Source organism: Theobroma umbraticum, unplaced genomic scaffold (genome assembly GCF_002168275.2).
Source record: "Theobroma umbraticum cultivar Fairchild unplaced genomic scaffold, ASM216827v3 scaffold_4.1, whole genome shotgun sequence".
NCBI classification, from domain to species: Eukaryota; Viridiplantae; Streptophyta; class Magnoliopsida; order Malvales; family Malvaceae; genus Theobroma; species Theobroma umbraticum.
The window spans coordinates 7,827,548-7,852,714 of NW_018397258.1; the positions used below are offsets into that span (position 1 = coordinate 7,827,548).

The window sequence follows — 25,167 nt, forward strand, 5'->3', positions numbered from 1 at the left end:
ATAAAGATCAGATAGTTATGTTTATTGTAAAATTTTAGTACTGTTAAGTTTTGTGAGAAATTTCCAGAGAGTGTGATGAATAACTAAGAAACAGAGGAGAAAAATGGAGAAAGAGAGGAAAGAAAAAATATTTAATTTGGAAATGAAGGCATAAAAAAAATTTTCCATTAAGCTTCCAGCATATATACATCACAAGAAAAATAAAAACTAACTCGAGCCTGTGATGTAGCCTTGAGAATGTAAAAACCAAAAACAAACTTGCTGGCAAAGCACAGAAATCCTGGCATAGAATACTATGCAAAGCAACGGCTATACTAACAGAAAAGAAATAAATGTGACTTAACCTAAGAGGGTCCTTTAGGACCCAAGACACCTAAACGACATGCAAACAGGTCATATATAATAAAAGAACAACTAGGGTAATCTGAAAAACATGTAAAGCATGCGTTTCAGGATTCTTGGATTTGGTAAAGTTGATACGCTAACGTTTTATTCCTTGAAAGTCTTTCTTCTTCCTTCAAAGTTGTTGGTTCCCACCAAGACCTCCCTGCTTCAGATATCAGATTTAGGGATCACTTTTCAACACGCCCATGATCGCTGATCTGTTAAACACCCAAGCATGATCTCAAAAATTCAAATCCATCTTTGCATAAACCTTTAGTGAAGATATCTGCTATTTGCTCATCTTTTGGATAGTATTCGAGGTCAATCTCATTGTTCTTCACTAATTCTCTCAGAGCATGGTAATTAACCCTCATGTGCTTGGTTCGACCATGTTGCACTGGGTTTTTTGCAATAGCAATAGCAGATTTGTTATCAACATTCAAGATAGTACATTTAGTCTGATGAAATCTCAAGTCTGATAAGATCTTCCCAAGCCACTGGATGTGATTTCCAGCAGCTGAAGTAGCAATGTATTCAGCTTTTGCGGAAGATTGTGCCACCACTTCTTGTTTTTTTTGAATTCAATGAGAAAATTCCACTACCAAACGAGAAGCAAAAACCTCATGTGCTGTCTGAATCATCTAATGAGCCTGCCAGTCACTATCTACATATCCTTGAAGCTTTCCACTGTCCGACTTACAGAAATGAATGCCAAAATTCACAGTATCTTTGACATATCTTAGTATTTGTTTAACAGCTTTAAAATGCATCTCTGAGGGTGTCTGCATAAATCTAGATAACAAGCTAATAGGAAACATGATATCAGGCCTTGTAGTTGATAAATACAGCAATGAACTAATCAAACTCCTGAAAACTAAGCCATTTGCTTTTACTGCTCCATCAAGTTTGCACAACTTATCACCAGTTGATAATGGCGTATGCACAGGCTTGCAGGACTGCATGTTGAATTTCTTTAACAAATCCTTAGCATACTTGGTCTAATGCACAAGAATTTGACTATTAATTTGAACAAATTCCATTCACAGAAAGTAAACCATTGGTCCCAAGTCAGTAATTTCAAAATCAATCATCATCTGACTCTTGAAATCTTCCAAGTAATCATTCTCAGGTCCTGTAACCAATAAATTATCAACATATAGAGCAACTATAAATACAACAGATTCATTTCACTTTTTCACATACAAGGTTGACTCAGTGATACTTCTATCAAATACTTGACTCCTTAAATGATTGTCCATTCGCTCATACCAGGCTGTAAGAGCCTGCTTGCGACCATACAAGGTTTTAATTAACTTACATACCTTGCCTTCAAAGCCTTTCTCTTCATAATCGTCAGGCTGTTCGATGTATATGTCTTCACTCAAGTAGCCATTAAGAAATTCACACTTGATATCCAGGTGATATATCCTCCACCCTTCTTTTGCAGATAGTGCAACAAGCATTCTGATAGTATCATGCCTTGTTATAGTTGCAAACGTGTCAAAATAATCTATTCCATATACTTGAGCATAGCCTTTCACCACTAATTTGACTTTGTACCTGTTCACTGAGCCATTAGGATTCAATTTAATCCTAAATATCGATTTGACACAAATTATATTCTGATTTTTAGGCTTATCAGTAATGATCCAAGTGCCATTTTTCTTTATCGTTTTGATTTTAGCATCCCTAGTGTTTTTCCAATTTCTGTCCAAGTAAGCATCTGTGTAGCAAGTAGGTTCAGCCATTGCTAAGTTACATTTACTGTAAATATCTTGCAGGGAACTTGTTCCTCTTACAGCCAAGGCTTCATCTTCATTGTCAATAGGCTCAAAATCATCCAATTGTGCACTTTCAACAAGAATTTCACTACCAAAAAACAAGGTATTATCGACAAAATTTTTCGTTGTTAATAGTTATGATTCCGTTGGTATATCACATTATCAATGAAAATTTTCGTCAATATTCGATCGTAGATACCGTCCTCGGTAAGAGTAAATCCATCAATAATAGAAAATTTCATCAGTAATTTACCAACTAAATTTTTTGTCAGTAATTACGTTGGCAAAAGGTCCATTCCGTCAATCGAATTTTTGGTCAATAATTGGAGAATTCCGTCACTAACTTTTGTTGATATTTTTCGACAAAATTCCATTAGTATTATTTTTTTTTCAAATTAAAGCTTAGATTAACAATCTAAGCTATATATTTAATATTGGAGAAGTGGTGTACAAAGGTTAAAGCTATGACTTCCTACAATGGCTAGAGATATGATCATGGCAGCCTCAACTTTATGTCTAAAAAACCTTGTTTCTTTAAAATAATTTTCAAGAATACTATTGATCATGAAAAACTAGTGAGTAATCTTTTCTCAATTAATTATAAAACATAATTTTGAATGTGATTTTAAAGTTTGTTGTATGCCAAGAATATCTTCCATGTAGCAGACTTTAGAATCACATTCAAAATTATGTTTTATAATTGAGAAAAGATTACTCACCAATTTTCTATGCTAAATAACATTTTTGAGAATTATCTTGAACCAATGAGGTTTTTTGGACCTAAAGTTGAGGTTGCTATGAGCATCTGATCTTTGGCCACGATAGGAAGCCATAACTTTAGCTTTTACAGACCATGTACTTCTCCAATATTGAAACCAAAACTTAAATTGTTAATCTAAGTTTCAGTTTGAGAAAATAAAGAAGTTAACTCATGTGTACACAGAACTTTCAATTGCAAACTAATGCAGATGACCACCCGTTTCGTCTATAGAAATTTAATCTATCACATGTTAGAGGAATACATCAAATAAATATAATATCATATAATATTACTTATTTAATTAATTACTTAATTACTAATTATCACATATTACATTAAATCCAAACCTTAAATAAATTATTAAATTAACTCACTAAACACCTTAATTTATTTAAATATGTTTAAAATTAAATAATATTACTAATTTAGTTAATTCTTAAGTAGAACTAAAATTTATTCATTTTATTAATTTTATTATTTATTTTATTTAATAAAACATTAATTAATTTAAACAATGTTAAATTTTACTAAATTTACTAATTTAATTAATTGATTAATTAGTAATTCAAGATTCTTCATAATTGGTTAATTAACTCATTAACACCTTAATTTATATTTAAATATTTTTAAAATTAAATAATATTACTAATTTAGTTAATTGCTTAAGTATTCAAACATTTTTCATTTCATTAGTTTAATTATTTATTTATAATATTACAAATTTAAGTAATTGCTTAATTACTTATAACACATTACATTACTTAATTAAATAAATTATTAGTTAACTCATTAATTAACATTTTAATTTATTTAAATATTTTAAAAATGAAATAATATTACTAATTCTGTTAACTGCTTAATTACTCAACATTTAATTAATTTAATAAATACTTAATTATTTTACATACACCTTAAATTGTACTAAATTAACTAATTTAATTAATTGCGTAATTATCAATACATGGTTATTCATAATTAATTAACTATTTAATTAATTCCCTAAACCCTTAATTAATTTAATTAAATAAAAATTATCTAATATTACTTATTTAATTTATTTCTTAATAATTAATTTAACTAATTATTTAATTACTAAAACATTTTTTAATTTGATAAGTTAAATTCTTCCATATATTTAATTAAACCTTACTTAATTTAAATAATTATAAATTTTAAGGTATTTCCTAATTTTCTTTATTGCTAAATTTATATTTAATAAAGCCTTACTAATTTTCTTAAGCACTAAAATTTAAAAGATTTTATGCCTAAAAATCCATAAATGTTTACTTATGCTCATGAATCAACATATTCAATAGCCAAAATGCCAGCATCCATGAACCAACACATTAAAATACTAGCAACAATGAAGCACATATACAATTACAATCAATACAAAATACCAACAATCAATCAATCCAACCATGAATCAACACTTTGAGCAACCAAAATACTAGCAACAATCTCAAAATACAAGAAAACTTAAATCCTAAATATCAACAAAATCTACCAATGAGATTATTCCCAAGTATAATAACAAAATCTAAAGCCAAATGTACAATAAATTAAAAGCCAAACAAAATCTACTTTGTTTACCATACTGACAAGCTTCATAAACCTTGTCTAGTTTTACTATTGTAGCTAGTCTTTCAGTAACGTCACTTGAAGACATCTTTATTAATGAACCAAAGTTCACATGCCCTAACCTCCTATGCCAAGCATCAGATACATCTTCTTCATTGACAAAAGCCCTATGTTTTGTTTCTAGCAAATTCAAAGGATAACACTTGTTCCTCATTTTAATAGTCATCAGCCCAAAACTATTAGGACCAAAGATAGTACACTAGGTTTTTAACAGCAAAGCATAACGGTTCTCATCTAACTGGCTTGCACTAAGTACGTTCTAGATTGCCTCAAGTACATAATGCACATCAGTAATAAATTTCCTACTAGTAAGAGTATTAATAGCTAATGTTCCAATTCCAAAGATCTTTAGAAGCACACCATTTTCTATTTTCACCTTGACTCTAAAATTTCTATTCAATTTTGTGAATAAACTCTCATTATCTACTAGGTGGTTCGAGCAGCCATTGTCAATTAGCCATGTATTCTTCTCAACTTACTGATCATCAAGCTTTACCATAAATAGTAGCTCATTTAACTTTATAGCTTCTTTTGCTACTACTATGTTGCTTTCAATCTTTGGTTTCTTAGCCTTGCACACCTCCTCCACATGTCCAAACTGGTTGTAGGCTCTATATTTAACATTTGGCGTATACTAGCAGCACTTAGGAGTATGGTTTTTCGTTTTACAATGAAGGCAAGGAGGATAATTATCTTGTTTCTTCCCCTACTTCCCTTCACCAACTTTACTACCCTTGCTTCCATGTTTCTTTGAGTTTTCATACTTGATACTTAAGTTTTTGGTTTTAGCAACCAAAGCATTTTCTCTAGTATCTTCACACTTAAGGACCATTCTTTACTCTTGAGCAAGTAAAACACTAACCAATTCATTTACAGAGATCTTGGTTAGATTTTTCTAGTTTTCTAAAGATGACATTTTTACCTCAAATTTCTCTAGAAGACTTACTAACATTTTGTTAACCATTCCCCAAAATCCTTAGTTGATTTACAAACTCATCATTTTGTTTATGTAAACCTAAATGCTTTCATCTTCTTTTATCCTCATAAATTCAAACTGCTTGGAAAGATTCAGCACTCATATTTGCTTGGTTCGATCACTACCTTGATATTCTTCCTTCAAACTATCTCAAACTTATTTGGGTTCTTCATAATTCATGACTTTGGAAAAAATTGTGTCTGACATAGCTGATTGCAAACAAATAAGGACTTTGTAGCATTTTGCAACCTCCTTATTATGCTATTTAATTTGAGTCAACGTGGGGTTGCCATGCCTCTACATAGGTAGCTTTCCGATTTCAATAATATCCCAAAGATCAAATGCTTTCAAGTATGATCCCATCTTAACTACTCAAGAGGGAAAATTAGCACCAGAGAACATGGGAGGAGTTGCAACACTAAAACCAACTGTTGCCATTCTTAACTCAATTTAACTCCTTATTTGAAAAAGAATCAAAATAGTAATCAAGTCACCGATCCCTTAAGAAAATCGTTCTAATACCATGCTGAGTTTTGTAAGAAATTTCTAAAAAGTGTGATGAACAAGTAAGAAATAGAGGAGAAAAATGGAGAAAGAGAGGAAAGAAAAAATATTTAATCTAAAAATGAAGCCATTGAAAAAATTTTCCATTAAGCTTCTAGCATATATACATAACAAGAAAAATAAAAACTAACTTAAGCATGAGATGCAGCCTTGAGAATGTGAAAACCAAAAACAAACTTGCTACCAAAGTGCGAAAATCCTGGCATAGAATACTGTGCAAAGCAACAACTATAACAATAGGAAAAAATGTGACTTAAAGCCTTTAAACACATAAAACGGCAACCTAAGAAGTTTGTTTAGGACTTAAGACACTTAAATGACACACAAACAAGTCTTATACAATAAAAGAACAACTAGTGTAATTTAAACAACATGTAAATCATGAGTTTCAACATTCTTGGATTTAGTAAAGTTGAAATGCTAACATTTTGCTCCTTGGAAGTCTTTCTTCTTCCTCTTTCAGAGTTGTTTGTTCCCATCAAGAGCTTCTTACTTCAAATACCAGATTAAGGGATCACTTTTCATTACTTAGCAAAAATAATGTCGTTAAGGATATATTCTCTAAAAACCAAAAGATTAAGGCGAAACAACATCTCTGAAAAGTTTAAAGCATTATTTTAAAAGCTGTAAATCATTTAGGCAATTTCTTTGAAGAAATATCTTACACAAGTGTCACTAGTAGTATGGATGAACTATATAGGGTGAGCACAATCGGTTGTCTTTGCAGTGTTCTTGCAGCACAAGCCATCAACATGGTTAATCAAAATGTTAAGTGTTAATTTCTGATCCATTACGTATTTTGTAAGTAATTTCATGGTTCTTAAAACAATTTAAATGTATTTGTTCACAATCATGTCCTGAACCTAGTGGGATGAAATTGAATGCCAAGGAATATGCTCTAGTGTTTTCATCTTCTTTCAATTTTGGTGCATGAAAGAGAAAAGACCAATCTTTGTGGCCATGTTTAATTCTCTTCAACCAGTTATGGTGGTGGTTATAGCATACTTTGTTCTTGGTGAAAAACTATACACAAGTAGGGTAAATGTAAAATTCAATGTTCATTTTGAACTTGTTAAAAAACTATAAATTACATAAAGCTATTGATCCCTCTTATATTTTACTTGACCATTCAGCATACTAGGTGGAGTCCTTGTTATCATTGGTTTATACTTACTATTATGGGGCAAGGAAAGAGATGCTACTTACATCAAAAGCCAAGAGGAATCTTTGTGACATTGTGATGAGATAAAGGTAGCCAACAAGGAAGAAGAAGCTTCAACCAAAAAAAGGGAACTATGAAGGAAAAATAAATAACATAATAGAGGAAGAAATGCCATGGCAAACAAACTTGATTTACTCTTAACAACTTCGAAGAGTAGCCAAAAAAAGAGTAAAGAGTAATAGCTATGTTTGTCTATAATTGTTAATGTGGATGTTGCATGCTAATAAAACATGTGAAGTAATTTGTACAAATAACGAATTCACATATCTAACTATAAACACAACTAAAAAAGCATAAGCAGGTCGAGGAAAGTTGTTCTACTGACATGATGGATCAAACTTCAACCATACACCCATTCATCTAAAGTTGATCTCTTTTATTTTATTTTCTAGACCGTTTAGCTAAGTAAAGAGTCCATTAAAGATTGCATCCACAAAGCAAGAGTTTTCCTTTTATATCCTTGGTCATAACAAGCAAACAAAGAGGTTTCTACAGAACCTAAGCCTATACTGCATTGGCTTTAAGACTTAATATAGTCACTTATCCGAGACTACCTCATGTGTAATTATGTAAATTACAATTTCTGATTTGGAATATGCAACTTATATTGGAAACCAAAGAAATATGTTTTTATTGAGTTTTTAGATAAAAAAGGATTTCCAAAAATTTGAAAATCTTGAAGAACAGAGATGAACTGAAGAAAGAAAATAATAGATTTTTAGGATAGTAAAAGCTCACACAATTTTTTTTCATATAAAGCTTGTATACTAAACATTAAAAACAAGAAATCATCGAAGCTTCATTTTAGCCTCAAGAATACCCACACGGGAATGCAGAATCAATAACCACAAAACATAGAAAATGAGCTTGGATTTTTGTGCAATACAATGAATAGTAAAAACAGAAAAACAAAGTGGTTGTTAAGCCTTGAAGAAAGTAAAATGACAACAACAACAAGCGTTTAAAGAAATAAAATACCATACCATGATAAAACGACCTACTATGGTGATGTTTTGTCTTACACAAAAACATTGCTTAACTAAATCGATAAAAAAACAAGTAGTATAGAGACAACATATTAGTAAAGGTAAAAACTCCTCGTTTTGACATATACATTAGCTTTTTTCTTCTTCAAACGGTTGTTTCCTTCCTCCAAAACTTGATCTGTTTTGATTTACTAGATTTGACATTATGTATTAACACACCCCCATGATCGATTAATGGTGAACACTCAAGCCAAATCTCAGGGTTTCAAACCTCTATGTGCTCAAGGCTTTTGTAAAGATATTTGCCAACTGGACATTTGTATGGCAGTACCTAAGCTCAATCTTTTGCTCCTTAACTGCATCTTTGAATGGATGATACTTCTCTCTAATATGCTTTTCGCATCCATGGTGAACTGGGTATTTTGCTATAAAAATTACAAATTTATTATCCACATGTAGTACAATACCGTTCTCTTGATTGAATCTAAGATACAACAATATATTTCTTAACCATTGAACATGGTTTGCTACTACAAATGTGGCAATGTACTCAACTTAGCTGAAGATTGAGCTACAATCTCTTGCTTCTTCAAATTTCATGAGAAAACAACACTTCCCAATGAGAACAGAAACCACGAATGCTCTTAGAGTCATCAATGAACCCTGCTCAATCACTATCACTAATACCTTGAAGTTCACCACTATCTTTCCTCAAGTATTTTAAACCAAAATCAACAATCCCTTTCACATGTATGAGAATTTTCTCTGCAGCTTTAAAATGTAACAATGATAGAGTTTGCATAAACTTGGACAGTAGGCTTGTAGCATACATTATATAAGGTCTTGTAGCTAATAAATACAACAATGATCCTATCATACTTCTATAAGTAAAACCATCTATCTTTACTTAATCATTATTTTTGCTCAACTTACAACCTATAATAAGTGGAGTAGAACTAGTTTGCAAGCACTTATGTTAAACTTCTTCAATAGATTTTTTGCATATTTAAACTGATGCAAAAAAATTTATCTAGAATTTTGTTGAACTTCCATTCTCACAAAGTATGACATTAAACCTAAGTCTATCATTTCAAATGCAGACCTCATCTATTCCTTAAATTCTTTCAGATATTCAATATCTGGCCTTGTAATCAACAATCATCCACATACAAAGCAACAATCAGCATAACTGATTCATTAGAGCTTTTCACATAAATAATAGGTTCAGTTATGCTTCTGTTGAACCCTTGACCTCTGAAATAATCATCAATTCTCTCATACCAGGCTCTAAGAGGCTGCTTGAGACCATATAAAGCTTTAACAAGCTTGCATACTTTATTTTCAGACTTTTGAAGTTGTGTAATATATATATATATATATATCTTCATTTAGGATGCCATTTAGAAAATCTAACTTCACATCCAAATGAAATATTTTCTAGCCCTCTTTAGCTTATAGAGCAGTCGATAGCTTAATAGTCTCATGCTTAGCAACAGGAGCAAAATTTCTAAAAAAAAAAAATCAATGCCATAAGTATTGTGCATACCTTTTCACAACTAACTTAAACTTGTATTTGTTGATTATGCCATCTAAATTTAACTTGGTTCTGTAGATCTACTTAACCCTAATGACATTTTGATTGCTTGGTTTGTCAACTAGTACCCAAGTTCCACATTTTTCATAATCATATTTATCTTTGCACCAATTGCTACCTTCCAATTTGCATTAGTTTGAGCTTCTACAAAACTTGTAGGACTTGTAATTGCCAAACTCCATCTGTTACAGATGTCTTGGAGTGACCTTGTGCCCCTAATTGCCAAACTCTCATCCTCCAAGTCAATTAACTCAAAAACATTACCTTGCAGCTGCTCATCAATACTAGAAAACACATTTTCCAAAATTTTCCACAGTTCCACTATTCCAGTTTCATTTTTTCCCTTCATCAAATTTGGCATCCCTACTAATGAAGACCTTTTTTGACTCCACATCATAGAGTATGTAACCTTTAGAATATCACTATAGCCAATACGAATAGCCAAAATAGACTTTGGGTCAAATTTATACCTTTTTTTGATCTGGTGTCTTTGCATAACACACAAAACCAAAAGTTTTAATATGTGAAATATTTGGTTTGTGCTCAAACCACATCTCATAGGATATTTTGTTTGGCAAAGCTCTTGTATAGGTTAAATTTATAATATAATTAGCCATGTTAATAGCTTTTGCCTAAGATACTCTTGGCATACTCTTTTGAAACATCAAACATAGCTTGCCATTTCAACCAAAGTTCTATTATTTCTCTCTAAAACCCCATTTTGATGAAGGTTATATGTTACTATGAGTTGATGCTCAATACTTAGTTTGACCAACATGTCCTCAAATTCAGCAGCAGTATACTTTAAGCCATTATCAGTCCTCAAAGTCTTGATTTTTCCTTTAGAGTGAGTTTCAACTAATGCTTTGAACTTTATGAACTTACTTAATGCTTCTGATTTCTGTTTCAGAAAATATACCCAATTAAATTTAGTCAAATCATCAATAAACACAATATAGCACTTATGGTGATTTAATGAAGGGGTTTTCATAGGTCCACATAGGTTAGTATGTAGAAGCTCAAGTTTTTGTTTTGCATACTAGTTACTTTGTTTTAAAAAAGGTTTTCTACTTTGCTTTCCAAATTGACACACTTGACACACATTTTATGTTCTACTAATATCAGGTAAGCTTTCAATTAATTCATCAATAACCATCTTATTTAATGATTTGTAATGACATGACCTAGCCTCATATGCCATAGTTTAGAAACATCATCTTCACTAATAAAAACTCTATGCTCAATTTTCATGAAGTTCAAAGGGTATACTTGTTTTTCATTTCAACAGTTAATATCTCATCTCCAAAAAGGTCAAATAAAGTGCATAACTCACCTTTAAACAACAATGCATAATGTTTTTTACCAACATAATGTAGGTTTTGATCAGCTTCAAGTACATAAGGAACATCAGTAATATATTTAATACTTGGGACTCTTTCAACTACAATTTGCCAACAATTTTTTGATACACTCCATCTTCATTTTTAATTCGAGCATGAAGCTTTTGTCAAGATCAAAAAATAACTCTTCATTACCAGTGAGAGTTTAGAACATGCATTATCCAACAACCTCGCATTCTTCATATTTGAATCAATTCCCATTTTAACCATAAGTACTAGTCTTTTAGCTTTTTCAATCTACTTTGCCATAGCAGTTGTGACTTCACCACATATTTTCTTTGCTTTGCAAACATTTTCAACATGAACAAGTTGTTCATAGGCACTACATTTCATGTTGGGCCTATACTAGTAATATTTGGGAGTGTGATTCTTCTTTTTACAATGGGGGCATGGGGGAAACTTCTCTTTTTACTTTCCCTAGTTACCATCATTAGTCTTACTTCCCCTACCTTCATGCTTTCTTGATCCTTCACCTTGACTTTTAGGCTTTTCGTTTTAGCAACCAAAGCATTTTTAACAAGGCCTTTTAATTTGAAAGCTCTTTTCTACTTTTGAGTCGAGAGAACATTTATTAACTCTATAGTTGAAATTCTAGTAAGATCTTTTGAATCCTCTAGTGATGAGATCTTTGCTTTGATTTTCTTTGGTAAACTTACCACAGTTTTGTTCACAAAACTTCGATCAGTAACATCTTCACCAAAAAGTCTCAATTGATTCACCATTTACATCACTTTATCAGAGTAATCTTGGATATTCTCTTCCTCTTTCATTCTCAACATTTCAAATTGTCTAGACAAATTCAAAATCTGCATCGCATAGTTCAATCACTCTCTTGAAACTCTTCCTTCAATATGTTCCATACTTGCTTAGGATCATCATAATTCATTATCCTAGCAAAGATAGCTTTTGACGTAGAAAATGAAGGTAAGAAAGTGCCTTATAATGTTTGGCAACTTCCTCATTGTGCTATTTAATTTGTGCTAAAGTTGGATTGGCATATCTTTACATAGGAGGTTTCTCACCTATTTCAACCACTATCTAAAGATCAAAAGCCTTCGAATAAGCTCTCATTTTTACTACTTTGAATGGATAGTTCATGCTTGAGAAAATGGAAGGTGTTAAAGTGTTGAAGCTTGCAATTGCCATTTGAGCTGAAAATTTGGACGGTTTGAAAAAGATTCAAAAGATATTGAAAAGTCACAGGTCCCTCAAGAAGTTTGCTCTAATGAGTTTTTAGATGAAAAGTGATTTCTACAAATCTATAAATCTTAAAAAACAGAGATGAACTGTGGAAAGAAAATAATAGAACTTTTTGTAATAAAAGCTCACAAAATTTTTATTTCTTATAAAGCTTATATACTAAGCATTGAAAATAGGAATCACCAAAGCTTCATTTAAGCCTCGGGAATACTCACACGGGGAATGTAGGATCAAGAACCACAAAGCAAAGAAAACAAGCCTAGATTTTTGCGCAAAACAATAGATAGTAAAAACAGAAAAACAAAGTGGCTCTTAAGCCTTGAAGAAAGTAAAACGACAGTAACAACAAGCATTTAAAGAAACAAACTAACATATCATGACAAAATGACCTACAACGGTAACGTTTTGCCTTATACAAAAACAGTACCTAACTAAAACGGTACTAAAATAAGTCGTATAGAAGCAACAGCTTAGTAAAGGTGAAACTCCCCGTTTTGACGTCTACATCAACTTCCTTCTTCTTCAAACGGTTGTTTCTTCTCTCCAAAACTATGCTATTCTGATTTACCAGATTTGATATCATGCTTCAACAGTGTCACCCATTTTTTATATCACAAAGGTATTGGCCACGTCATCACATATGTTTTACACTCAGATTTCTTGTCTTTTCTTAAAGAAAAAAAAATGACAAACATAGCTTTGCAAAGTGCTATTATTCTGAGAGCAATGATTGAGAGCAGCTGGATGGGGTTCAATCACATTTTTCTACTTATAAAAGAGTAACCACTAGAAGAATATTAATATTTAAATGAATCACATGTCTATGTAAGTGCTCCAACTCGCAAAATCAGTCAATTCATTTACTTTAGATGTTTGAAAATAATCGATAGTGGAAAACCCACAAAAAGGATTGCTTTGCATTCCGTATTATTCTTAACATCACAACAGTTGATCGATTTGCAAGATGACATTTGTGCCGACAAATCAACATGACAGATGCTACTTTTCTAGAGACTAATCCGGATGTAACAGTTTTTACTTTGTTTTATATAACAGAAGTTAGGTATTGAAATTCAAGGAGAGACAAGTCACATTCTCTCATGTTTATGGCGGGGTGTTCACTATGCTGTAATGGGAAAGAGAAGAAGTGTTGCCCAAAATCTTTTTCCGATTGAAAAAGGTTTGATAATCCTAGTAAAGCTACTTGTAACAGACAAAGAGTCATAACAAGGCTAGCTAAAATAATACAAATCTCAGTTATTATAACAAGGATACTCCATTGATTTTCACCTCTCTATGTTTCTGCTGCAGCCAGTAACCAAACCCTACTTTCATGGAGAACGTGATGCTTACAACATCAAAGCCAGAACTCTGATATCATTTCAACAACAGTATAACTGCATTTCCAGCTGCATTTCCAGTTAAGATGATATTTTCCTTGAATAACATGTGTTTTTAGTTTAATTCAGATAGCTTCGTTGTACTTAGAATTGACATATTTAAGCTGTTATGTGTACGACGTGTTGACTTGCATGCTACAGTAAGCTTTGCATTAAACACTTGTCTTAATGCTTTTACAAGTGTTAACATGTATGTTTCATATATAAGTTTTGTATATGTTTCAGATGTATGTATGAAAACCTTGTTTCCATCTGACTACTTTTCTTCCCTTGCTTGTCCCTGCTCTTTGTTCTCATAACAGAGACTCTCTGCTTTCCTGCAATTTCATTTTTTCTTTGCTCTATATCATTTCCTGCTCCGTCAATAAGCAAGCAGAAAGAGGCAGAAACAGTACCGTTGTACGAGCAAGAGATATGGCATGCGCATTGAAGGCTACTTTTGCAAGATTTAAACCCCATCTATGCATGGTTCTATCTCAGATATGTTCAGCGTTTGTGTATTTCATTGCAGAAGCTGCTTTCAATCAAGGGCTAAATCCATATGTCTATGTCACTTATCGACTTAGCCTAGCTGGTTTGATGATGTTTCCTTTTGCCTATTTTCTTGAAAGGTAGGATATACAATAACTTATCGACTTCCACCTATTGTACCCCTTTAACTACAAGAAAACACACTAGTTTAAACTATTCGCTTGATGACTAACAGTTTAATTAGAATGGAAAGGTTCACTGCCTAATTGATTTTACTTTTTTGTGCAGAAAATCGAGGCCAAAGCTCACATTACGATTGTTTTTGGAGTTGTTTTTGGTTTCTCCCTTAGGGTAGACAATATTCATAACTACTCTGTCACTTCTATATAATTAATGCGAAAGAGATTCAAAGATTGTTTTGTCCATATATAATTTAACACAACTTTTCTTCCTATTCTTCCCCTTGATGCAAAACAGGGTTTCTTTAACCTTTAACATGTTCTTTGCAAGTATGAGATACACTTCTCCAACATTCGTTGCAGCAGCGTTCAACACCGTTTCGTCTTTGACATTTGTAATTGCCATCTTGTTCAGGTGTAGGCTAGGAATGCATAATCGATGACCTCTGTTATTTAAAGATTAAAAAGGAGATTTCATGATCAATCTTCGTCATGCTCTTTGGTGCAGGCTGGAGGTTGTCGATGTAAGGAGCCCTCGTGGGATAGCTAAAATACTTGGAACCATAGTATCCTTGGCAGGGGTCACAACCATCACTTTGTACAAAGGACCTGCACTACAAAGCTTGCGGGATGCTCCAATTCATATTAAAAGAGTACTTTCTATTCGTGAGAACTGGGTGAAAGGGTCAATCCTTACTATTGCTAGCTGCATGACATGGTCTTCATGGTACATTATGCAGGTAATTAATGGATAACTAAATTTTAATTGGTTTTTGCACCCCCCCTCCCACCTAAACAAAGGAGATGGTGTTTCCTTATATTGTATTACTGAGTAAAAAGAATGTCTCTAAGGTTAAATTCTCCAAAAACTAAAGGATAATTGTGATAGCTAACTCTGAAATTCTTAACAATATTTTAAAAGCATGTAACCTTGTAGGCATTTACTCTGAAGAAATATCCGGCACAACTGTCTCTAACAGCATGGATAGACTGTCTCGGCGGAGCACAATCGGCTGTGTTTGCAGTGTTCTTACAGCACAAACCGGCGGTATGGTCGATCACTATGTTCAGTATAAATTTCTGGGCCATTATATATTCTGTAAGTAATTTCATAGCCATAATTAGAACAGTTTAAATATGTTACCTATTTGTTCAGAATCATGTCTAAGTCTGGTCGGATGAAAATGAACGCCAGGGAATTGTTGGCTCCGGGTTCGTCATCTTCCTTCAGTTGTGGTGCGTGAAAGAGAAAGGGCCAGTTTTTGCAACCATGTTTAATCCTCTTCAAACAGTTATGGTGGCAGTTCTCGCATACTTTGTTTTTGGTGAGAAACTATATACAGGCAGGTAAGAAGTAAAATACATATTTCATTTCAAACTTGACAAAGCACTATAATCACACTGCAATGGATTCTTCATTTTATTTGAACCGTGCAGCATTCTGGGTGGAGTCACGGTTATCATTGGTTTGTACTTGCTATTGTGGGGCAAGGAAAGAGATCAGTCTTACACCAAGAGCCATGAGCAATCTTCTTCACATTGTGATGTTATAAAGGTCACAGACAAGGAGGAGGTAGCGTCGGCAGAAGAGGAGGGACCATGAAGGAGACATAAAAAAATAAAAAAGACAAAAGAAACCTGAGAGAGAAGATCAAAATGCCATAGAAAAAAGACTTAAGATTTCACGAGGTTGAGGGCAACAATCTTTGTAAATATAATTGTTTTGATTATTATGAAATATTTTCATTATCTTCACATGTGGACATAACTATAGTATTGTCGTTTTCGGGTGATTGCTTTATTCTCTTCCATTTGGTATACTTTTCTTGTCATTTCACAACTTGGTACTAAATCACAACAGAATCAATTTCTGCTAAAAGAGAATGGAGAAGAAGAAGAAGAAGAAGAAGAAAGAAAACCAATGTTGATTGTTACTTGCGTAATGCTCCAACTTGCTTAAATTATTGAATTCCTTTTTCTTTTCAGTATTATTCCTGCATTACAATGTTCACTGGACAAGATGACATATTAGTGCTCATAATTACGACAGATGCTAATATGCTATATATCTGTCCCATGTTTGATTTCAATCGAATTTATTAGGTATTAAATCCAAGCAAAAGTGTCACTTAATTTCTCTGATAATAATGGAAAGAATGGGGAAAACATTAATGGTGGTTAAAGCTTTTAAGCCTTTTGTAGAAGTTGTTAAGTACTATTATTCCTTGCAGCCAGATTCTAATCCCCGAATGTTACAATGAAAAAGTTCGAACAATATTGGGAAGGGCAAAGAATGAGACCTATAAGTTGGGTACGTAGCTAAATGGTGAGAAAAATCCTGAATGATATATGCTCTATTAATTTTCTCCATTCTGTAACTTTTTTGCGGTCAACTGTTAATCTTGAACATCAAAATTTCACAGAGAACAAGATGCTCAACATGCATATTATTTTTTACTAAAGGTAAACTTTTATTATTCTCATCACTACCATGCCGTTTCGAGTCTCAAGCTTTCACAGGAGACTCTCATGACCTAAAGCTTAGTGAGGGTGAAGCAGACTGTACAATTACCCACCAGAACCTGCTACTCAAAAAGAAATTTGTAGCACCATAGAGCAAAGAACCTAACAAAACAAAGCCAAACAGAAACGAGCCAATTGCTCAAAAGCATGGCAGCCTAACACAAAAAATTACTGCTACAAAAATCAGACAACAAAGCAAGAGAGCATCGAAGAGAGCTCACAAAAGGACCAGAGAGAACCAAGCAGCCTATCCAACAGCAAAACCGTATCTACAAGAAATCCGTGTAGATGGGTTTTCTGTTCCATTTATAAGCAAACAGGAAGCAAAGAGGTTTCACCATACACACAATATGGCATGGGCATTCAAGCTGCCTCTGGCAAGATACAAGCCACATCTGAGTATGGTTCTAGCTCAGATAAGTTACACAATTCTATATTTCATCGTGGAAGCTTCCTTCAATCAAGGGCTGAATCCTCATGTCTATGTAACTTATCGGTATATCATTGCTGGCTTGCTGATGTCTCCTTTTGCCTATTTCCGTGAAAGGTTTGGTACAAATTGATACTACTCATCAACTTTCTACCCGGCTATACTTATGCGCCATAAAATCAAAAAGTCTTTTGCTTTACTATTATACCAAGGTTGATGTTTTTTTGTTTGTGCAGACAATCAAGGCCAAAGATGACAGTTGCACTGTTTTTGGAGTTATTTTTGCTTTCCCTCATAGGGTTGAGTAGGCCATAAATAATCTTCTGCTCTTAAAATGCAAATAAGTTCCAAATTTTAATTTGCATCATAAAAGTTAAAAGCACTTACAGATTTTGTTAAATGGAAAAACAGAGTGGGCTTCACCATGAACATGTACTATGCAAGCTTGAGATACACTTCTCCAACATTCGTTGCATCTGTGTTCAACACCGTTTCTTCCCTAACTTTTGTAATAGCTGTCATACTCAGGTAGGGATAAGACTCCAAAGCACATAGCACGGAAATCTTTACTTCAAATATTATAATTGCATAAGAGATTTCATGAACAATCAATTTTCTTCACCTACTTGGCCCAGGATGGAGGTTGTTAATGTCAGGAGCCCTCGTGGGATAGCTAAAATCCTTGGAACCTTAACATCCTTGGCAGGTGTCACGATCATCACTTTGTACAAAGGACCTGCAGTTCACAGCTTGTCGACTGCTCCAATTCACATGGAAAGACTTCCTTCTGTTCATGAGAACTCGGTGAAAGGATCAATCCTTACTATTGCTAGTTGCATAACATGGGCTGTATGGTTCATTATGCAGGTAGTCACTTCAACGAAAATCACATAGTTGAGTTGTGTTAACTGTATAAGAAACATGCAGTATTACTAGATAAAAAAGAAGCCACAGAGGATATAATTTCTATAAAGTAAAAGATGATTGTGGAAATTCTCCTGACTTGAAGGCATTGCAAATGCATATGGAACTTGTAGGCAGTTACTTTGAAGAAATATCCTGCGCAACTGTCACTGACAGCATGGATGGACTGTATTGGAGGCGGACAATCAGCCGTCTTTGCAGTGTTGTTACAGCACAGACCAAAAGCATGGTCGATCAAGATGTTCAGTATTCATTTCTGGGCCATTACATATTCTGTAAGCAATCTCATGACAGTTAGAACAGTTTAAATATGTTATATATTTGTTCACAACATTGTTCTGAGCCTGGTAGGATGAAATTGAATGCCAGGGGATAGTATGCTCTGGTATTTTTATCTTCATTCAGTTTTGGTGCATGAAAGAGAAAGGGCCAGTCTTTGTCTCCATGTTTTCTCCCCTAGCAACAGTTATGGTGGCTATTTTCGCATACTTTATTCTTGGTGAAAAGCTACACGCGGGGAGGTAAAGCCATGGTTCAGTTCGTAATTACAGAAGCACCACACAATCCCTTGGATGCTCTTTAATTTTTGTTTTATCTTTCAGGATACTGGGAGCAGTCCTCGTTATCGTTGGTTTATACTTGCTGTTGTGGGGAAAGGATCGAGATCAGGCTTACATCAATACCCAAGAGCAACCTTCTTCACATTGTCATGGGCTAGAGGTAACCTACAAGGAGGACCTAACATCAGGAGAAAAGGAGGTACCTTGAACGAAACATCAAAGTGCTTCAGGCAGTCCAGGATTGGCTAAATAATTTGTCCTCTTCTGTTCCGAAGTTGATTTGTTTTTAACACAGTAGCCACAAGCACCTATAGATCAGTATCAAAAACTCATTTACGTTGGTCTGTTGTTGCATACTTAATAAATCATCTCAAATAATTTGACAGGCTCTGGAATGATTCATTTTTCTTTTGGCAGCTTTAAACACAAAGTCAAGAACAATCACTTTTATTGACATAGTGAATCAAACTCAATAGTAGATTTCATCTTACCTTCCTACATCTGTTACCTAAGTATGGTCATACATAAAACAACCTTGTATCAAAAATTTACAAAAAGCTGAATTTAGACTGAAACTTGAACTCCAGCTGTCAATATGATTTCTTGAATAATTTAATGGAACTGCGCACTAATCCTCCCATTCATTTTGCTTCTTGAAGCCGCACTCGTATTGACTCTGGGCTTGACACTTTATTGATGCTGAAAATAAATTAAGATAGCCAAGTCCATCAGTTAGAAGCATTTTCTAAAACATAAAAACATACTTTATGATTTAGCTAATAAACATACAAACATATGTTACCATTTTTTTAAATGTCTTACAAAATGCCTACTTATTTGAGATTTTTTAATGAACTATGTGCACGCTCGTCTGCAATCATGACCATGCCAAATGGGGGAAAAAGTGCCAATATCAAGTATCAACCATGTTAGACTCACCAAACAAGTAAATCCCCGGCAGAGGCCTGCTTTTCAGATATCCATTCCGGAGCTAGCTCTAGCAACAGTTTTAGCTGCTCTTCAACTTCTCCTGTGAAACAGTTAAAGATTTAGCTCAGATAATGCTTTTCTAAACCAAACAAATACCATGAGGTATTAACTATTTACTGTTAGCATAAAGGCTTACCTCTATCAACAATATCACAATGGCCAGCAATTATTTTGTGCATAAGCTCCTCTTTGGTAATAACAGAGCGCTTTATTGACTGAAATAGATAGTGAATCATGTTGAAGAGCTTAGGTAGGCAGGCAATCATCTGTTGTCGTCTCTTTGCTCGCGAGATTGCTGGATCTCGCTCCTCAATCGCTTTCCTCTCTTTCTCCCTTATCTGCAAAGATAATAGATGCTTACATTGTTTTTCTTGGCTCCGTCCTATTAGAATTTTATTGATCATCCTAAGTGGATACAATTTTGGTCAAAACAAGAGAGCATACAGAACAGATCCATAGTGGACCTGTCTAAACAGATCACATTCTAACTAAGTATTCAAACGCCTAACATGACTGATATTACACAGCAACACTCAGCCTCATACGCAGCATAGTAAAGAAAACAGGACACAACCAACAGGACTCAAACCCATCTGATGATACAGGAATATTGGGTGCATAACACAGGCCACTATTAAAATACTGCATCAGACATAATGTTACGAACCACATAACACAACATTCAATTTAAAGTACTGCATAACCACAAACCCAGCACCAATCTGTCAAAAGGTCCTTGATACCAATCTGATGATGGCTACAGACATGGAAGCCACCCGTCACCCATTCACAACATGCAATAAGGAAATCATGTAGTGACAAGCGAATCCACCAGAGAGTCAGAGACCATGCAGCAGGTGCTGAATCAAGTAAATGACCAAAATGCCTTGGGATCTGCCATCCATGCACTCATGCAATCAAACACCATTACTGCCTCATGCACTATTCAATGTTCACTTCCAACTAGATGTCATGCTAAATGATGCCAAGAAATCTACTGGATAACAACTAGCAAAGAGCAAAATAATGTTTGTGTGGGTAAGTTAACATTAGGTGACTAATATCTTGGACTAGTTAGTAAAGCATGCAGATGGAATTCAAGCTCTAAAAAGGATGATAGCCAAGAGGATTCGTAGCGGGCTTACTGAATGCAGAAGGCTCTCAGGCAGAATTGAAAGAGCATCATCTTCGTCATCATCAAGTGGTTTGCCTGCCATCTCCTGTACTTCATCAACAATATTCTCTTCCTTCACAGGAGTGTCAAATTTCAAGGACCTAGTACGTGGTGGCCGCCTAACTAACTTGTTTGATGAACTGGAAGAAACCTCATCTGGGCTCATGTAACATCTCTTCCTTGGCTGTAGAGTAGGGGTGGCAGTCATCAGCCTAGCAGGCGTTGAAGCTAGTTTTGCAGGAGTGGACAGAATAGTGCCAGCTTTTGTAGGGGACCCATCTTCAGCTTTCAAGGGATTTATCTCTTTAACTGGAGTTGCAGGTAGACAAGTTTTATGACTCATCTCCCCAGTAGTTGGTTCAGATAACAATTTAGTTGGGGATTGAGTCGAAGCAGAGCTAGTTTTGTCACTGATGGCAAATCCGTCAGCACATATCTCTAGAACTTGAAAATTTGAAGACTGAAGGGAAACCTTTAAACATTTTTGGACAGCCTCCTGAGCTTTGCTTGTGACTCTCTGGGAAAAGCGCTTTCGAAATGATTGAGATACATGAGATGCTACCACAGGTTGCTGCTCATTAACTACATCAGCTAATGTCTCCACAGACATTTTTGAACTGGAATCTGAGTGATTGGATGGCTGTGGTCGAGTTTCGTCTAGAATAACTTCACCTTGTCCTGTCAATGATTGCTGCTCTGTAAGTGAATCAGTTGATGACTCATCAGATGAAAATGATATAGGTCCTTTGATCATGTTCAATCGCAGGTTCTGCTTTAAACGATTGAACGGCTCTGGTAGGTCATCTTCTGGAATGTCATCACCCTGAAAACACCAAAACTAAAGTCAACACAACATGATACTTGAACAGCTTTATAGTGCTTGTTTTTTACAGCTTCATAACTTCATTTTATAACTAGTAAACTTCAAGCTTAAATGTTAAAACTCAATTCCCACAAAAAATAAATGTTAAAGTCGACTAGAAATTTCAAAACTATAACCAAAAGTAATGCCCCAAATGTTTCAACATAGTCAATTGGTATATTAACATGCATAACAAAAAAAGACGTGTTTCCTGCCAGGTTGCCTTTGTGTGCCCATTTTAAACATGTGGGAAAGAAACATCTACGACTATTGGGCATCTGAGAGGTTTGAGACAAGGCCTTTCTGCCTTATAGTAGATTATATTGGACTATTTTGGCGGTGTTTGGGGGTAGGTGAAGCAACCAAACAGACGAAATTCTTTGACTGATCCATATTTGTACAAGGGAACAGCATACTTTTCAAGATCACAGTGATCTAATCACAGGGGTGGTCTTATTACTATGGTAATGCCATTACCAGTAATTTAAGTTAACCATGTTTGGTACGATTCTAGTTAGTAATCATTAATTACTAGGGATTAGAAATCACCATATTTGGTATCATATAAAAATCAAATATCATTTTGTAATAAGTACCAAAATAAGTAAATAACCGTGTTCTAAAAGTTAAAAATTGCTCATAATTTTAATGTTATAATAACATAACAAGTTGTGAAATATTAATGTTTTATTTCTTAAATAAGTTTAATTAATTGAATCAATAAAGAAATATGAGAAATATATTTATTTTTGATAAGTGAACTTCTAACCTTTTAATTAGATGAAAAACCTTTGAATGGAAAATGTATTTAATTTATCAAGATAATAGTGAATAAACAAAGATTATATACATAATCAAAGAAAATGTGGAAAACTATGTCTTATCCTTGTAGTTGCTACAAAGAATACTTGAAAAAGTAAAAACTTAGTATTATATGTGTAATTTTTTTTTTTATTTTGGTAGGAAGCAAGTTTTTTATGCTCACGTTAAAAAGGTTAAAATCGTGCAAATAAACCTAGGTGAAAAGATTTTCCCACCCTTTTGGATGGGAAATAAATTACCTCTCAAGTTAGTGATCTAATCACCCTCAGTGATCTAACATTGCTGTCATATAGGATCACCAAGTTCCTACCAAACAAGGTGTTCTAATCACAAGGTAAAGATTGCCATGGATTTTGAGGTGATCACCCCATCCCAAATATTGCCTTTATGTTTTGTATACACATAATTTGCTCCCTTCAATGGGGATGCCTGTCCACAATTCATGGCTGTGTTAAATATCCATCAGATTTTAGTCTAGGTAGATGCCAGTTGCAATGATTGTGTGAATGTGAATATTGAATAGTACAGTGTTTATCTTACTTTGACGCTATAAGACTTTTACTGCCTTATTAACAAAGGCAACCGTTTGATGCTAATAAGTTGAAGCTAAAGGCTTGCAGGTTGTCATGTTGCTAAGTTTTTCATATACGTTTAGCACATGCTCATGCAAACAAAAGTACAACATTAATAAACTATTATTAATCTGTAAAAAAGAGCAAAGAAATGCACAACCAAAATTACTAAACAGAAATGAATACCTCAGGATGAGCCTTGAGAAAATCTGCAAGCCGAGCTCGAAAAACCCTCCTAACATTCAGATTCTTAGTTCCTGATTTTGACTTGTCCCCACAGTCAATCGCATCCACAATGATGCTAATGTGGAGATCTGGTTTCATACAACTAGTTTTCTCATCAAAGATCAGCATTCTCTTTATCTCAATCACCTCTGGTAATATATGCTTCAATTGAGCTAAGTGGCCGAATGAAAACCTCCTGTAAATCAACATCAAACCGCCAAACGTATAGAAGTAAATAAACCAAATGACACAGAAAAAACCCATTAATTAGCACTACTTGACAAGATTAACTGAAGTTACCTCTCGGTCAAACACTCTATTTTGGGGCTGATATTAGTAAAAGTTGGCATTGACCCCTTCAATTTTATCAGCCGGATTGCAGAGTCCAAGCTATCAAAAAACTCACACAATATCTCATACCTGTCCAACAAGTATTCAATCAATAAGAATAACCATTTTCTCAAATGATATAACAACAATAAAAGAACTTAGGTTAAGAAGAAATGGAACTTACTTTTCAGGGAGTTTATCGGGACGGTCACCGGAGGTTTTGGGTGCCGGAGACTCAGTGGGCCAGGATAAGATCTGTTTCCGAGCCGATTTGATTTGGTCGGTCGGAGGTTTGGCCCGGGTCTGGGCCACTTGCCGGATCTCCTTGATGGAGAGGGCGACGCCACGGTTACGAGCACGGTTGGGGAGGAGGGAGGCGTGCTTTTCTGGGGTTTTAGAAACGGGAGATTCGCAAGCTAGGTTTAGAGATTTTTTGGATTTCAGAGGGGTCGATTTGAGAGAATCGAAGGAGCTCATGGCTTACAGAGAAATAAAAGGGAAACAGAAGGAGGTGGAGCAAGAAGGAGTGGGTGGGCGGAGGAGTGGAAATGAGGGAAGGTTTGGGGCGGACTGATCGGGCAGTATATAGGAGGGTTTTTCTGGCGGGAAATCTGAGCTGGAACTGCAATGGATGCTTGACACGCGTATTCCCGCCAAATTGGTTCGTTGCGTCCCGCGGAATTTCTTTAAGGTTTGTTTGGAGAGTGGCGTAAACGGTTAGTGCTAGTTGTGTGTCCAATCTAGCCTAACCTGTATATGGCACTTTAGTCTGATGTCAAGGGTTTTTTAGACTTTTTCCTTCAGTGGATATGTAAAAAGGCTTAATTATACCTAGTGACACCTTTTCTCGAATGAAGTGGCAGTCCATCTTGAGGTGTTTTGTTCTTTCATGAAACACCAAATATTTGTTGCTATGTATAGCAAATTGACTATCTAAATACAAGTCTATAGACCATCATGATCCATCCCAAAATCAATCAACAAGTGCTTCAGCCATATTAGTTCACAGTAGGTGGATGCCATGGAACGATACTCTACCTCAGTAGAATTGTGAGCTACAACAGCTTGCTTTTTAGATTTCCAACTAACAAGAGTGTCTCCAATAAACACACCGTATCTTGTGATTGATTTCTTATTATGAGGGCATTTGGCTCAATCACTGTCTAAGTAAGTTGTGATTTTGAGGTTTGATTTCTT

General features: G+C 34.4%; 3 protein-coding genes across 3 annotated transcripts; 2 read left to right on the forward strand and 1 right to left on the reverse strand.

Moving 5' to 3' along the window:
* The first annotated feature begins 14,322 nt into the window (after positions 1–14,322).
* On the forward strand, positions 14,323–16,248 carry LOC110413359 (WAT1-related protein At1g43650-like). Its single transcript, XM_021424132.2, has 7 exons — positions 14,323–14,519; positions 14,668–14,730; positions 14,857–14,973; positions 15,067–15,298; positions 15,496–15,657; positions 15,754–15,905; positions 15,996–16,248. The coding sequence occupies exons 1-7, from the start codon at positions 14,323–14,325 to the stop codon at positions 16,159–16,161; spliced, it is 1,089 nt and encodes a 362-aa protein (XP_021279807.2). The 3' UTR covers positions 16,162–16,248.
* An 833-nt stretch (positions 16,249–17,081) lies between these two features.
* Positions 17,082–19,695, forward strand: LOC149527392 (WAT1-related protein At2g39510-like). The gene is made up of 7 exons (XM_089783181.1): positions 17,082–17,628; positions 17,748–17,810; positions 17,923–18,039; positions 18,147–18,378; positions 18,549–18,710; positions 18,805–18,956; positions 19,038–19,695. Exons 1-7 carry the CDS (start codon positions 17,432–17,434, stop codon positions 19,201–19,203), a joined length of 1,089 nt encoding a protein of 362 aa, XP_089639307.1. The 5' UTR covers positions 17,082–17,431; the 3' UTR covers positions 19,204–19,695.
* On the reverse strand, positions 19,414–24,541 carry CDT1A (CDT1-like protein A). The gene is made up of 7 exons (XM_021425087.2): positions 24,155–24,541; positions 23,941–24,060; positions 23,602–23,836; positions 21,131–21,982; positions 20,122–20,323; positions 19,935–20,025; positions 19,414–19,694 (listed from the first exon to the last, which is right to left on the reverse strand). The coding sequence occupies exons 1-7, from the start codon at positions 24,445–24,447 to the stop codon at positions 19,637–19,639; spliced, it is 1,851 nt and encodes a 616-aa protein (XP_021280762.1). The 5' UTR covers positions 24,448–24,541; the 3' UTR covers positions 19,414–19,636.
* Between the last annotated feature and the right edge of the window lie 626 nt (positions 24,542–25,167).

What these genes read in the sequence shown, in the direction of transcription:
- LOC110413359 (XM_021424132.2), top strand. Translation starts at nt 14,323, where the DNA reads ATGGCATGCGCATTGAAGGCTACTTTTGCAAGATTTAAACCCCATCTA. An exon ending in TTTGCCTATTTTCTTGAAAG is followed by an intron (nt 14,520 to 14,667) that starts GTAGGATATACA and finishes TTTTTTGTGCAG; the next exon opens with AAAATCGAGGCCAAAGCTCA. An exon ending in GTAATTGCCATCTTGTTCAG is followed by an intron (nt 14,974 to 15,066) that starts GTGTAGGCTAGG and finishes TCTTTGGTGCAG; the next exon opens with GCTGGAGGTTGTCGATGTAA.
- LOC149527392 (XM_089783181.1), top strand. Translation starts at nt 17,432, where the DNA reads ATGGCATGGGCATTCAAGCTGCCTCTGGCAAGATACAAGCCACATCTG. An exon ending in GTAATAGCTGTCATACTCAG is followed by an intron (nt 18,040 to 18,146) that starts GTAGGGATAAGA and finishes TACTTGGCCCAG; the next exon opens with GATGGAGGTTGTTAATGTCA. An exon ending in TCTGGGCCATTACATATTCT is followed by an intron (nt 18,711 to 18,804) that starts GTAAGCAATCTC and finishes ATTGAATGCCAG; the next exon opens with GGGATAGTATGCTCTGGTAT.
- CDT1A (XM_021425087.2), bottom strand. Translation starts at nt 24,447, where the DNA reads ATGAGCTCCTTCGATTCTCTCAAATCGACCCCTCTGAAATCCAAAAAA. An exon ending in CCCGATAAACTCCCTGAAAA is followed by an intron (nt 24,061 to 24,154) that starts GTAAGTTCCATT and finishes CTTGTTGGACAG; the next exon opens with GTATGAGATATTGTGTGAGT. An exon ending in TTGTGATATTGTTGATAGAG is followed by an intron (nt 20,026 to 20,121) that starts GTAAGCCTTTAT and finishes ACTGTTTCACAG; the next exon opens with GAGAAGTTGAAGAGCAGCTA.